This window comes from Sceloporus undulatus, chromosome 4, assembly GCF_019175285.1.
Source record: "Sceloporus undulatus isolate JIND9_A2432 ecotype Alabama chromosome 4, SceUnd_v1.1, whole genome shotgun sequence".
In the NCBI taxonomy this organism is placed as follows: Eukaryota; Metazoa; Chordata; class Lepidosauria; order Squamata; family Phrynosomatidae; genus Sceloporus; species Sceloporus undulatus.
This window is the reverse complement of record NC_056525.1, coordinates 248,056,160-248,071,493: the sequence shown is the minus strand read 5'-3', so window position 1 is coordinate 248,071,493 and position 15,334 is coordinate 248,056,160. Positions and strand designations below refer to the sequence as shown.

The 15,334-nt window shown below is 45.3% G+C and overlaps 1 protein-coding gene across 1 annotated transcript; it reads left to right on the top strand.

Annotated features, from left to right (window-relative positions):
- The first annotated feature begins 11,692 nt into the window (after positions 1-11,692).
- LOC121928837 (heat shock protein 30C-like) lies at positions 11,693-14,889 on the top strand. The gene is made up of 2 exons (XM_042464079.1): positions 11,693-12,040; positions 14,254-14,889. The coding sequence occupies exons 1-2, from the start codon at positions 11,693-11,695 to the stop codon at positions 14,572-14,574; spliced, it is 669 nt and encodes a 222-aa protein (XP_042320013.1). The 3' UTR covers positions 14,575-14,889.
- The last annotated feature ends 445 nt before the right edge of the window (positions 14,890-15,334 follow it).

Sequence of the window (15,334 nt, the reverse complement as noted above, 5' to 3'; positions counted from 1 at the left end):
AAACTGCCCTGCACTGGAAGCAGAAATCACTGGATCCCTACTCCAAACTTTTACAGTTGAAAACTGGGACACGTCTCCCCAAAAAACAACAGAGTGTGGCCAAACTGGCCAAAGTTGTAAATGAGGAAAAACACACAAGCGAGGAGAGGGTGCAGCAGTTGGCTTTTGCCTGAGCCTACAGGGAAAGAAAGAGCTAACATGCGAGGATATCACACGGGACGGGAGGCTCTCAATTTCAAAAGAGAAGATAGCAAGGTCAATTCGAAAATTCACGCAATTACATGATTCCTTATCACACCTTAAATTCGCTGTAATGGCTTCCCTGAACGCGACCCAGATTCTGTGCAAAGTAAGCCATCACATCGGTGGGTTCTTACTTGTGAATTGGTACACCTGCGCATGCTCAGTGAGACTCCAGATGACTGGAGCATAGCATATTTAGGCGAGTGAGAGAGAGGAACCAAGGAACCCCACAATTTACAAAAGAGGTTGGCGGGGGGCCAGGAAGAATGGTTGAAAGAACATGCTCTATTCATGTTAAAATGAGCAAATATTCACTCTTGTCGCATTAAAACATATAACGGTTATCCAGTAGCTCCTGGTCCATGCCTCTTCATTAGCAGGCAGAAGTCCCACCCTCAGCAATGCTGAAGGACAAGCGGAAGTAAAATTGAAGCGGAATTGCAGCGTGGCTTCATGGGAACCCCCCTTACGGATTTGGGGGGGGGGGACCAGGCCCAAAGGAGACATGCACATCACACCAAACAACAGCACACTGAGTATGAAGTTGCCTAGGAACAGGGTTTGTAACTTCGCTAGTTCACCAAATTTACTTAACTGTGGATTGACGCATAATTGCGTTCGGAGTGTGTTCGGACTGCCAACGATCGCATGTGGTAACCTTTCACACAATAAAGTGAATATGCATGATTGCATTCAGACTGACACTGGATTATACTTCCAATTTCAGTCGTGTGATATCCTCCATGGTGTAGTGGTTTGAGCACTGGACTACAACACTGGCCACCAGCTTCAAATTCCCACTTGGCCATGGAAACCCACTGGGTGACCTTTGGCAAGTCACACTCTCTCAGCCTCAGAGGGAGGCAAAGGCAAGACCCTCTGAACAAATCTTGAAAACAAACAAACACAAAAACTGAGATCCTTTCGCCTTAAGGTTTTGATTATTGCATTATTGCATTATTGCAGCAGTGTGTGTGGAATCACAGAACCAGTGTTGCTCTTGTCTTTTCATCACAACAACCAAAGGGCTGCGGTCGCCAAAAGCAGGAATAGTAGTAATGTACCCCAGTCAATTTCTAACATTGTTCTTGCCTCATCCGTGAACATTGTGCTGTACAGAATTAAAACAAGAAGGCAGAGATTTTATGTATTGATTTTAGTAGTCTGTAACCCCGCTTCGATCCTTTGGGAGAGGCAGGGAAACACAAATAAATAATAATTATTATTATATTATTATTTATCCCTGCCAAAGGCATCCTTGCCAGTTACTTTAAAAAGAAATATAAAGGAAGGAAATGGCTAAGCCTAATTTCGAGGATGTCATCTAATGTGTTCTTCATGCCTTTGTTACTTGGAGGAGGACTCCAAGGCATTCGTAACAACCCTGAAGCTGCCCACTTCTCTGCAGGATATGAATAGGGACATATGGGAAGGGTCCTCTGGGTTTGGGCCATCCAGCTACTACAGATCTACTACACAGGAACAATTCTGATGTGGATTAAGTTCCTCCACAAAGGACATATACCTCCCCCTTTAATTGTAATTCCTTTTTTAAAATTCATTTCCAGTTCATTTTTCATTTCCTGGGGCAAGTATTGGTGGGCCATGATGATGACTGTCTGGCAGCCCATTTCGCCTCTTCCCTTCCCATATCAAAGCAAGAAAGGGACCAATTGAGTCGAGGAGGAATTGCTTCAGGGCCCTGTATTGTTTCTCCCTTCCCTCCCCATCCAGACTAACCATCAGCCACTCGGGATTCATGGTGGGCTTGCTTTTTTTCCTCCTCCCTCCACATCTCTTTCCTTTTGTTCTTTGCCTCATGGAGTTTGCCTCCAATTTAGGAGTTTATCACACGGGGGACAATTGGAAGTATGAACGGTGATTAACCTGTGATAATCCTGCAATTGCGCTAATGGTTTTCACACAACATCGAGATGAAATGTGATTAAAGTGCCATTAACCTGTGAATAATCTGTGATAATCCTGCAATTGCGCAAAAAGTTTTATGCACCATCAAGATGAAATGCGATTAAAGTGCCATCAATGGATGTTGTAATTTTGGATAACTAGGCAAGAGACAGCAGCAAATCCAGTGAATGACTTTTTGCTGTTTATCGCCTGGTTATTCCCTGGTTATTCACGGGATAATAGCTTTTGTGTTAATCTCATTTCAATCATGTTTTAATGTCAATTGTGCGATTTTCATGGGTTAATCACTGTTTAAACCCCACATTTCTTCCCCCATGTGATATACTAGTATCAAGAATAATTTTGATCTTGCCAGGTGAGGTCAACCTGCAATAAACTATGTGTTTCTTTTTCAATTTAAGCTTTTTGTACGAACACAGGGAGTAAGGATAGTCAAATGGTGCCCCTTAAACAATATGAGAAATACAACCCACCCCTCGGCATTCAGGCAAAGAATGGCCTTAAACTGAAAAGGAAACATTAAATTGAGCTTGCAACAGATTAAAGGAGCTTCTAGTAGGGAAAACTCAAACAAACAAAAAACATTGTATCTGAAGATAATTTTCCAGGTATAGCCTGACCCTGAGTATCCTTAACCAGACTCTTACAAAGAGGAGCAAGGACAACCAAGACCACTACCAAGAGGCTTCCATGGGATGGAGCCATGGCAGTTAACGCAGTGCCAAAGTGCCTTCCTTGTGCAAGGCAGAGGCAGCCTTGGCTGGCAGTCCTTTGCAAACAGTCTTTTGCAAAGAAGACTCCCAAGCCTTGCTCTAGGTAGCCTTTGGCCTTTGGCCCTTGGAGGGGGCTTAGTAGAGGCAGGATGCTGGCCATGAAAGCCTTCGACTTCACATCAAAAAACATTGTATCTGAAGCTAATTTTCCAGAGATAGCCTGACCCAGGGTACGCTTATCCAGGCTCTTGCAAAGAGGAGAAAGGACAACCAAAACCACCACCAAGAGGATTCCATCAGATGGAGCCCTGGGAGATAAAGTGGTGCCAAAGTGCCTTCCTTTTGTAGGGCAGCAGCCTTGGTTGGTAGTACTTTGCAAAGAGTCCTTTGCAAAGAGAAGACTCCCAAGCCTTGCTCTAGCTAGTCCTTGGAGGGGGCTTAGTAGAGGCAAGCCCTCTTGCCATGCTCAGGGGCTGCCTCCTCCCTCCTTTGGCATGAGGCTGGCGTCCTCCCTGAGGGAGCAATCAAAGGCTTCTTGCCCAGGGCAATTCCTGGGTGGCAGGAGGAGGAGGAGGCCCAAGGAAGGAGGCCATGCCCAGAGGGCAGCCACAGCCTTCAAGGCCCCTTGGTACCAGGGAGGGGCCTCCCTGCCTGCCAGCTGCAGTGATGGGCACCTCTCCCTCCAAGGAGGAGCCCAGGAGCAGGAGCAAGAGGAAGGGCAGGAGGACCAGATCAGGGCAGGGCAGAGGGCAGAGCCAGGAGAGAGCCATGATGGAGGCCAAGGCAGCCCAGCAGCAGCAAGAGTAAGGGGCTCCTACCTACCTTCCCTCTCCCCCTCGTTCTGTCCATCTTCCTCTCTCCCCCTTCCTTCCTTCCTTCCTTTTCCTCTCTCTTTCTCTCTCTCTTTTCCTTCCTTCCTTCCCTCCCTCTTTCTCTCTCATAGAATCATAGAGTTGGAAGAGACCACAGGGGCCATCCAGTCCAACCCCCTGCCATGCAGGAAATCACAATCAAAGCATCCCCGACAGATGGTCATCCAGCCTCTGCTTGAAGACCTCCAAGGAAGGAGACTCCCCTTTATTCTCTCTATTCCTTCCTTCATAGGTCTACCCAGCCCATGCAGAATCCCAACCAAGACATGGCCACTGCCATGAACCAGGTGGCTGACTCCCTGAAGAAGGCAGCTGCCTCCATGGCCCACCAACCCACGAAGGCTCCGACTGACCGGCCTCTGCTTGGGAAGGTGAGTGTTGCCAGTCTGGTGACTTTCACACCAAAATGGGTACTTTTCAGAGCCTTTGGTGTGATTTTGGTGATTGGTTTTAATGGTTATTTTGAGAGTTGAAATAAGTATTTGGTGAGATATGGGGGGGATTTGGTGAGTTTTGGCCAAACGTTTGGGGAATTATCTTTGAGGCTTGTTGGCAACACTGGGTGAGACCATCCAGATCCTCCAAAAGGTCCCTTGTAAAGTCAGCCTTGCCTCTCCAAAGGGACCCCCATCCTGCAGGCCCAGGAGACCCAAGGGATGCCTACCTTTTAACCATTTACCCAAGAAATAGCTTAGTTGGTATGTCTCTCTGTGTGTGGGAGCCCTGGTGACTTTAGGCAGGTCACACACTTTCAGCCTCATAGGGCACAAAACAACAATAGACCACAGGCTAAACATGAGTCAAGAGAGTGATGCAGCAGCCAAAAAGGCCAAGGCAATTCTGAGCTGTTTCAATAGGAGTGCAAACCAAGGCAAAGGCTAGAGCCACTCTGTCCGACTTGGTCAGACCTCACCTGACTCCTGTGTCCACATCTGGGCATCACAGAATGCAAGAAGGATACCGACAAGCTAGGATATGTCCAGAGAAGGGCAACCAAATTGGTCCAAGGTCTGGGAACCAAGCCTTATGAGGAATGACTTAGGGAGCTGGGGAAGTTTAGCTTGGAGCTGTATGCTGTACAAAGCATGTGGCTTGATCAATAGCAATGTTTAATCTTGGCAGAGAATTCGACAACAGAGCCCAGGATTCCATAGGATGGAGCCACAGCAGTGAAAGTGAGATTAGCATGCTGTCATTGTGCATTTTAGAAACATAACATGGAAACCCAGTAGTATTTCCAGGTGACCTATGGAGAAGCGAGGTTCAGTTCTCTAGGTTTCATGGCCTTATTCTTGCTGGTTGTTCCTCTCATTTCACTTTGCAAAGGTTTGTTTCCAAGATCTCATTTGGACACCAAAATCCATGGATGCTTAGGTCCCATTACATACAACGGGGTAGTCAAATGGTGCCCTTTCTACCAAATGGGAAAATCAAGGTTTGCTTTTTGGAATTTTAAAAATATAAATATATTTTCAAGTCATAGATGCTTAAATATGTGGCTATGGAGTGCAGACTATATAGTGTGAAACCCACCCACCCTCATGACATTATTTCTGCAATATCCCCATCTATTTGTTAGAAGAAAAACTCTGCATCAAATCTGCCTTCCTTATCCTGGTGCTTGCAAAATGTAACAGCCCTGTTTGGGGAGAATGGGAGCCGTAGTACGACCCAACCATTGGGAAAGGGACTTGCACATGTGAAACATGAACTCAGGAGGACTGTAATGGCTGGGACCCAAAGTGGTGATGCATGGGATCCAAAGTGGTGCCAGAACCCATGGGGACGGAGGGCCACCTGTGTCGCTGTGTGTTGGACTGCCATGAAGCCATGGTTGCTGCCAAATTTCTCATGCGGAATGGCATGGCCAGGCTCCCCAGGGGCCATTCCTAGGTGTCCAGGCCAGAAATCTCAGGGCCAGGGAAGAGAGCATCTTGGCCACCCACCTCCTGCCTCTTTGGTCCTCACCTTCTCTCTCTCTCTCTCTGCCCAGGTGAAAGAAAGGATGCAAAATGTCCTGGCAGCCCTGGACACTGCCAGCCCGGCGTTGTGCTTTCTCCTCTACAGGCTCCTGGGCACAATCCTTGAGATGAAGCAGAGGGCAGACACGGGATTTAGCGTCTGAGGACTTCCCCACTCCCTTCTTCCTCCAGGCTTCAGACCCCTCACTTCCCATCCAGCAGCACATCATGCAAAATAAAAACTGCCTGCTTTGGATGCACATGTGGCTTCTGAGTGTCTCTTTCTGCAGAGCGTGAATCTGTGTCTCTCTGTCTGTGAAGGCCACTTCCTTGGCCAGCAGAAAAGCAAGGACCAAATAATAGAGCGGGTCCTTGGTATCCGCTGGGACTTGGGTCCAGCTTCCCCTGTGGATACCAAAATCTCTCTCTCGCCTGGGGAAAGAGGGAAGGTGAGGACACTCAGGTCCCCTTCAATACAGTAGTATCAGAAAATGGGGTCCCTTCTAGAAAATAGCAAAATCAAGGTATGCTTTTTGGAACTTAATTTTTTTAAAAAAAAAGGACGTATCTCTTTCCCATCAACTTTAATTTTTCTCTATAGTTTTATTGAAGTGTGAGATTATTCATCTGCCTTCTGGTCCAGGAGAACACAATATCTCTGCGTAAGTTATGCTCTCATGCAATTGCAGAGTTAAGGCAAAACAAAACAAAACAAAAACCTGTCTGTCTGCATTTCCAGCCTCTTTTCTGACAGAGCTAGAAAGTTTGCAAGTGGATTTATCAATCCTGCAAAAAGATTTTCATTTCGTACCTCTGGAACGCCTCCACATTTTAGAAAACAATCTCCATATCTTAACTCTGCAAAAGAGCATCAAGGTTTCACCTCTTTCCTCTTTTTCAATGTTTTCACTGATTTTTCTGTCTCTTATGCATTTTCCTGCAAACGTACAATCTCTGTTTTCATTGAGGTTAAATCTTCTGTTAATTTATCTAATTATTTTGGTCAAATCTGTCCAATTCAACCTTTATCTTTGCTCTAAGATTTTTAAAATCTCAGTGAAATTCTTGTCTCATTAATTTCATTTCCTCAAGCATTGCTGACATGAGGTCTGTGGATTCTGAAGCCATTTCAATGGGAGGTCTTCTCTGTTGAGTGTCTCTTTGGGCTTGTGCCATTGCTTTCCTATCTCTATCTCTGTATGTCTCTTAGAGATTAAAGTTTCTTTCTCTGCTCTTAAAAAATGTCTTTGACTATTCAAATATTTCTTAATTGTTTTATTATTTGCTACTGGCAGATGGCAGCCTACTGTCAAATATATCAAAGGACAGGTTTTGGCCATTTGCATAGAAAAAGAAGAAAAAAGCCTAAAAGAACACAGTTCTAATACAATATCTCTAATATCTCTAATATGTCTAATATAGACAGCTGCTCTGGGAAGAGTATATAACCTTGAATTGCCTTGTTAATTGATAAATCGTATTAGCACACAAAAACCTATCTAAGTTCCTTGAAGGTTGATAATGTGTGTGTGTGTATATATATATATATATATATGGTGGGAAATCTGCAGGGTTTGATGTTTCTAATTTGGAATTTCATAAAGGAACTGAACATGCTTTGTGCTATATAAGATTATTTTTCTCTTCTTCCTAATTAGCAAGCTTAGTAATTAATTACAGTGCGCCCACACCATACGCAGGCATATCATATGCGGCTTTCAGCTTACTCTGAAGCCGCACTGTGTGAAAAGCAATGGCGCATGTGTCTATGGCATGCATGCCATGCCGCATACACGGACCCCATTGTTTTCAATGGGGGTCGAGCATACATTTTTTTCCCTACATGGGGGTGGGTGGGTTCAGAATGGATCCCCCATGTAAGGGAAGAGCCTACTGTACTAATTAACAATCAATAATTCATTAGGTTCAAAAGGTTGTTATTTTATCTTGTTCATCATTGTTCTTCTCTCACTTGCTCTTGGTCTTGCTCTTAGAAAAGGTTCTAATAAAAGAGGAAGACTTACAATTTTGGAAGGCAGAATAACATTAAGAAATTAGGCTCCGGTGATGGGAAGCACTCAATAATAATAATAATAATAATAATAATAATAATAATGTTATTTATATTTCCTGCTTCTCCAGAGGGATCGAAGTGGGATTACAACAAGAAATACAGTAATACAGTGTCTAAAATACATGTCTAAAACACAATACAATAAGTTTTTAGTGATTAACTAATAGTATTACACTTTAATGAAATTATGAATAGCATATGTTGAAAAGAAGATAGTAATAAGAATGAAGGTATCCATAATAATTTCATGTGTTTTTCTTATTCTTATTAAGCTTTATTTATATAGTGCTGCAAATTTACACAGGTTATCGGTTTAGTTAATATTAAATGGTTTAATATGAATAAGATTGAGATAAGGTAATTAAGAATGGATAATTAATGTGACTTATTACAAATTGTATGTCAAATACTATGTATAAGATATTTTTAAATATTATTATTATTAATAATAAAAATGTTATTTTAAAAAAAGCAGTCAGTCATCCGAAGGTGTCCATGTTTCTGGAAACAGGAGCCTGGCTCCTCTTTGTACTCCAAACCAGGGTTGGCTGGTATAAATCAGGATGGTTTAAACTATGGTTTAATCCAATTAATCCCAAATGTTGGTCCTCCAGGTGTTTTGGATTTCAACTCCCAGGTGCCCCAGAGAGCTTGGCCAACAGTCAGGAATTCTGGGAGATGAAGTCCAAAACATCTGGATGATCAAAGATTGGGAACCACTGCTAAACCAAACGACTTTTAAAAATGAAAACACACTTTAAAAAGGCATTTATAAAGTCTGGCTATTATTACTATTTTCCATCCCTCTTAATGAAGCAACAATGATTGTTTGAATTGTAAAAATTTAACTTTTTGACCGTCATTCATTGTTAGACCAGGATCCAGGGTCATTTGCTTCTTTTTAATCACTTTATTTTCTAGTGCAAGGAATACCATTCGGAAACAAATCCTTCAATTAACATAAACAGCACACTTTATAGAACAATTGTTATTTAAGCTAGTGGCCCTAACAGCCGAACTGCATTTTGCTACTTATATATTAGTATATCCTTATACATCTATATATAGGCTGCCAACTTGGTTTTTGTTGAAAGATGTAACTCATATCAAAGCCTAATAACTTTGGATTGTTAATGTTAGAAAGCATAAAAACATGACTGATGCTTCTAATACATAATGTTTCACAGTCTTAATATAATAAGCAGGGTTCAATTTCCCCCCACTATAATTGTAATGCAAAACTGGCTCAAACCAACAACAAAAAACCACTTTGAACCAAAAAGATATGTTTTTTAAGCTTGTTTTCCCTCCAGCCCTTCTACCAACGAACGCAGACCCACTGAATCGATTGAGAAAATGTGTGAATTTACACTTATCCCCATTGATTCAATAGGTCTACCCACATCAAAACTAGCATTAGGATACAAGCAAATATACCATTGGCAGGAATGATGGAAGGTGCTAAACTGCAACCACATGCTATGCTTGCAAGGGCTGATGGGACCTGCAGTTGGGGGTCCAACTCTATGGAGTCTTTGTGGGTTTTTCAGGCAATGTGGCCATGTTCTAGAAGCGTTTCTTCCTGATGTTGAAGATGCCAGACACAGATGCTGGCAAAACGTTAGGAATAAACTTTTCTAGAACATGGCCACATTGCCTGAAAAACCCACAACAAAAAACTATGCACGGCAGCCATGAAAGAGTTTATCAGACGGGAGGCAAAGTGCCCAAATCCTGTGCATAAACCAGGTTTAAATCCCAGGAAAATCCTGAAAGAGTGGGATTGTTTTTGGACATGTCACGCGCATTAAGCTTTAACGCGGCATTAACCCATACAAAAAGCAGCAAAACCATGCTGCTTTTTAATTTCTATGAAATGTATCACACGGAGTTTATCCTGTGCAGAAACGGGATTTAAATCAGGAAAATCCCACAAAAGCCTAATCTTTTTCAGACAACATCGGGGGGCATCCAGCAAAGAAAGTGGACAAATCCCACAAAAGCGGGACTGTTTTCAGACGATGTCAGGGCACCGAGCATTAATCTGACATTATCCCACACAGAAAGTGAACAAAATCATTTGTTTTTTACTTTGGGATTTTCCTGAAAGTAAAAAGAGGCCGATTTTGTCCGCTTTCTGTGCCGCTTAATGTCAGATTAATGCTCAGTGTCCCCCAATGTGTCTGAAAACAATCCCGCTTTTGCAGGATTTAAATCCTGTTTCTGGATGGGATTTGGGCACTTAGTCTCGTCCTTTATGATAAAGCCCTAAGGCTCTAATAAATCTAGGATTCTAATAAATTGGATATTGCTGCTTGACTTGTTTTGTCCTGATTCGTTTGATTTGGTCCTGGGAAAACTCTCTCTCACCCCAGTCCTGGCCCTCTCTTCTACAAATCTGAAGACGGAAATGAATAAACGTCCTAAAGATCCTGCTGCTAAGTCTATCTTTAGGACGAGGATACAGCTATTTCCCAGACAGGCAGCATTGCGTAGTGGTTTAAGCATTTGGACCAGGACTCTTGGAGACCAGGGTTTGAATCCTTGCTTGGCCATTGGAAGCCACTGGCTGATCTCAGGCACATCACACTCTCTCAGCCTCAGAAGATGGCAAAGGCAAATTCCTTCTGAATACATCTTGCCAATGTGAAAGGAACCCTTGCCTTGCAAAAAATCCTTTGCAATCTCTTTGTTTGCAGGTCTCCCTCCAGAGTCCTCTGCAAAAGGAAACTAGACTCTCCAAAATATAGCTGCAGCAGGGAGTCTGCTGCTCAGGGTTTGCTGCAAGCAGCCGCCGGGGAAGCATTGCCAGGGGTTGGCTTCTTTTTGCCAGCTTGCTTGGTAACTTAGGCGAGAGAAGGCTCTGTCTGTGTGTCTATCTATAGGACTAGGCACAGGAGGATCCTTCCTGCCAGAGAGAGGGCAGTCCCTCCTCCCTCCAGAGTCCTCTGCAAAAGGAAACTAGACTCCTCCACATTTTTTAAAAAGAGGCTGGCTGGGCCCTTTCCTTGGGAGCTTTCTGCCAAGAGCCCAGGGGCTGCAAAGGAGGGGGAGGCCGCAGACAGCAGCAGAGTCCCATCATCCACCATCTCGCCAAAGGAAACTAGACTCTCTACCAGGGAAAATGATACAACCCTGGACTCCTTCTCTGGAGGGTGGCTGAGCTCAGGCGCTGGCAAAAGCACCCCTCCAGTTTACAAAGGACCTTTTTTGCAAGTGTGCATGGCATGCATGGCCAGGGGGTGGTCTCCGGTGGGCACAGGATCCGGGGGGGGGGGGACCTCCACCAAAGTCCTCTGCAAAAGAAAACTAGACTAGGCGAGGGTCAAGGCACTCCAGAGTCTGCAAAAGAGCCCACCGCTTTGCAAAGGGGTTTTCATGTCTATGTTTTTGCAGAGGTGCCTGGCAAGAGAAGGGAGGGAAGGGGGTGGCCTCCAGTGGGCACAGGGTCCAAGGGGGGGAGGCAAATCCCTGCCCTCCAGAGTCCTCTGCAAAAGAAAGCTAGACTCTCCCAAAATGATGCTGGGCACTTCTGCAAAACAGCCCCCCCGTTTGCAAAGGGGTTTCATTGGCCAAGATGCCTGGCAGCATGGCAAGGGGCAGATGGTCCAGGGGGGCAAATCCCCCCCCCAGAGTCCTATGCAGAAGAAAACTAGACTCTCCCAAAGTCATCAGGCTGGACGCACTCAGAGAGTCTTTGCAAAGAGTTTGCAGCAGCAGCCAAGTCTCCTTTGCAAAAGCCTGGCAAGAAAGGGGCGGAGTCTGAGGCTTGTGCCCGCCGGGCTTCAAGGGCTCCTCCTCGGAGCCCTTGCCTTGCAGCCAGTCTTCCCCTTCCTCTTGGTCTTCAGCCAAAGCCAGGGCCATCCGCCAGCGCCTGCCAGGCAGCCCTCCTGCAGCTCCATGGCCAGCTTCCCCTGGCCCTCCTCCTCCTCCTCCCGCGGGGGCCCTTCCTGGCGGGCCTCTCCCTCTTCTCCGGTGGAGTACGTTCCGGTGGGCTTCCCCCCGCGGAGCCTCCTGGACCAGCTGCTGGGGGAGATGCAGGGCCACCTGCAGGAGATGGAGAGGATGCGCCTGGTCCTCACCGAAGCCTACCCCCGGCTGGGATGCTGGATGGACCCCGAGCCCAGGAGGCACCAGCAGCAGCAGCCCCGCTGGGAACGGATAGACATGGAGCCCCGAGAAGGAGGAGGAGGGTACCGCTTCAGCCTCGAGGTGGCCGGCTTCCTGCCCGAGGAGATGGCCGTCAAGGTGGGCAGCAAATCAGGGAGAGGAGGGAGGAGAGGATCCTGACGGAGGAGGAGGAGGATGGAGCCAGGGATCACGATGATGATGAGGATGATGATGACAGTGATAGAGTCAGTGAGTCACTGATCGTGATGATGGATGAAAGAATGATGATGATGGAGTCAATGATCATGATGATGGGTGAAGCAGGGACAAGGATGGTGATTGTCCAGGAAAGTGGCCAAATGGCTAAGCAGACCAGCTCACTTCCCAAACAAACCCTGCAAAAGCAAGCCCAGAAGCACCAGATCTATTACCAAGGTCCAGGGCATCAGATAGGCAACTTGATAGGGCAGTCCAAAGGTCAAGGGCTCCAGAGAGTCAAGAGGGGCCAGCAGCCCAAGAAGCAAGGTTTCAGTCCAAGGAACAAAGGGAGCCAGCGACAGAGTACTTTCCCCAAGTCACTGGCCACTAGGCAAGCATCCTACAGCTGCTTCTATGGGCAGGTGCTCAGGTGTGTCTGATTGAAAGTGCGTTTCTGATAAAGCCTTCATGAGCTTTGAAGGCATTGCCTTTTGGCTTTATGCCGACTGAAGGTGGGCACAGTCCCTTGATCCTTCTCCAAGTCCAAAGACTCTGCCGCAGGGAGACTGGGCTGCTGAGCCTCCCGAGAGGCCACAGACTCCGCTGGAGCAGAGCTAGGGCCAGACTCAGGCTCCACGGCTGCAGGCTCAGGCCCCAGAGGCTCTGGCCCATCCTCTGAGTCCTCCTCTTCCAGGCTGGGCATGACAGTGATGACGAATGAGCCAATGATGGTGACGATGACAATATAATAGTAATAATCACAAAAACAATAATAGTAATAGTATTAATAGTGATAATGATAATACAATTGGCCCTGGGGTTTGGTCCCAGAACCTCCCTTGCATAACAAAACTCAAGTCCCATTATATATAATGGCTTAGTTAGGATAATCAGATAGGATGATGGCATTGATGATGATGCAGTGAGCTCTGGTTATCCATTGGGGTTTGGCTCCAGGACAAAATCCATGGATGCTCAAATCCCATTATACACAGTGCATTATTTGTTGTTGCTGTTGTTGGCCCTGGGTATCCACTGGGATTTAAATAAAAAGGGGTATTATCATTATTATCGTTATTATTATCGTTATTATTATCGTTATTATTGCATTGGGACCTTAATATCTTCTGGGATTTGATTCCAGGACCCCTCTTGCATACCAAAATCCATGAATGCACCAGTACCATATATATAATAGCATAGTCAGGGGGACCAGATGCCCTCCTTTTCCAGAACCTTTGAAACTTCTGTCCTAGAAGAATTCCCGAAGGACCTCTGTTTGAGCATGGCAAAGAAGCATGCTTTTACATTTCTAATGAGTGATTTTAGCTTTGGTTTGGTCGCGTCCTCCATTTTTGTCCTAACCACAAAGGAGGACAAGCCACTACAAAAATGCAGGACAATTGAGAAAAATGAAGGACATTCCAAAATCAAAGCTAGAAACACTCATAGAAATATGAACTCATGCTTCTTAGGCATGGTCAAAATGGAGGACCTTAGGGAATTCCTCCTGGACAGATAGCTGAGATGTTGGTCATGTCCTGAAAAAGACGGACTATGGAAAACAGTATATGTACCATATAGCTATAATGATATATATACATATATTGAGAAAGAAGATATATATGATATTATTAATTATGGCAATACAATTCAATTCTGCTAGCGGAGAGTCCAACCTAAGCATTTATCTTTCAAAATAAGTTTCCCATAGCATTTTAAAAATTGAAATACACAGATACAGTATATACGTTTTCCGTATCAGCAAAAACAGAACCAACATTTCTCATGTGAGAATGGGATACTGGGACTTGCAGCTGGAGAGAAAAATCCCTTTGGTTAAAATAGCAGGATATTCTGTTTTAAAGCGGAAAGCAAGAAGCAATCGGCAATGACAGCAAAAGCTCTAAGAAATATCAATCCATATACAGTATAAATGCATCATACAGTGGGACCTCACCATCCGTCAGCTTGCCATCCATGCATTTCAGCATTGTGGCTGTGTACGTGTTGTGCTACCATAATGGACAACGGGACTTGAAGTCCCATGGCTTTTTGTATCTGCGCGGGGCGTGTGTGTCCAGAACGGATTCCCATGGATATGAAGGTCCAACTGTATTAATTTTATTTCTTAATTCCTTCGTGTTAATCAGGTGAATGGGAGGAAGCTGACTGTGAGCGCCAAGCATGACAAGAGGAGCGAGAGCGCCGACGGCTGCCTTTCACACGAGTACCGCGAGGTGCGCAAAGAGCTGCTCTTGCCTGATGATGCCAACCTCCAGGCGCTCACCTGCTGCTTCAGCCCCGACGAAGGGCGCCTCCACTTAGAAGCCCCCCGCATGGCTCTGCCGCCCACCGAGGCAAAGGCCATCCCAATCACCATCTGCAAGGGCCCCGAAGCAGGCACCCCAACGGCCCCCGCCAAAGAGCCCCTGCCCTCCGCCAGTCCGGAGAAAGGAGCCACATCCAAGTGAAGATTGGAAAGTGCACCATCCACCCCTTTGGAAGAGTTGGCCTGTTCACCCCGTTGGTGATGCTCTTGGAAAGCAAAGCCTGTGCTGCTTTTAAGTTGGTCGTTACTGTTACGTGTCCCTCCATTTTGGGGGGGGGGCCGGTTCACTAGTTTCTGCCGGTTCGCCCCATCTAGTTTTGGATCTCCTTTTTTTAGATCCTAAAAGGAGAGAGTAGGAGTGATTCCAAAGTTGGAAAAAGTTGAGCAAACTACAAAACATCTCCACGTTGGAAAAGTGTAAAAAAGAATGGGACTGGAAAGAGTTGTTTTGGTTGGTTTCAATAAAGTTGGTTTTCTGCATCTGGTTTCTGTTTGGTTTTGTTTGTTTGTTTGCAATGGTTGTTCCTCCTCCAAATCATTTTTGACATGGCAACCCTAAGGAAGACTCACCATGGGCTTTTCTTGGCAAGATTTGTTCAGAGGAGGTTTGCCATTGCCATCCTCTGAGGCCGAGAGTGTGACTTGCCCAAGATCGCCCAGTGGGTTTCATGGCTGAGTGAGGAACTGAACCCTGGTCTCCAAAATTATCATCCAACACTGAAACCACTGGGCCACACTGGCTCAAAACGTGTTGAGTTCAATATTGATTTTACTTAAACAAAACTGTTCTAATTTGAATAATGTTATTTACTTATAAAATGCTAAAATATGAATATACGTACACTAAATAAACAGAATAATTTTATTCATATGCTATGCCAAGCAGGGGTGTGCGATCTCTG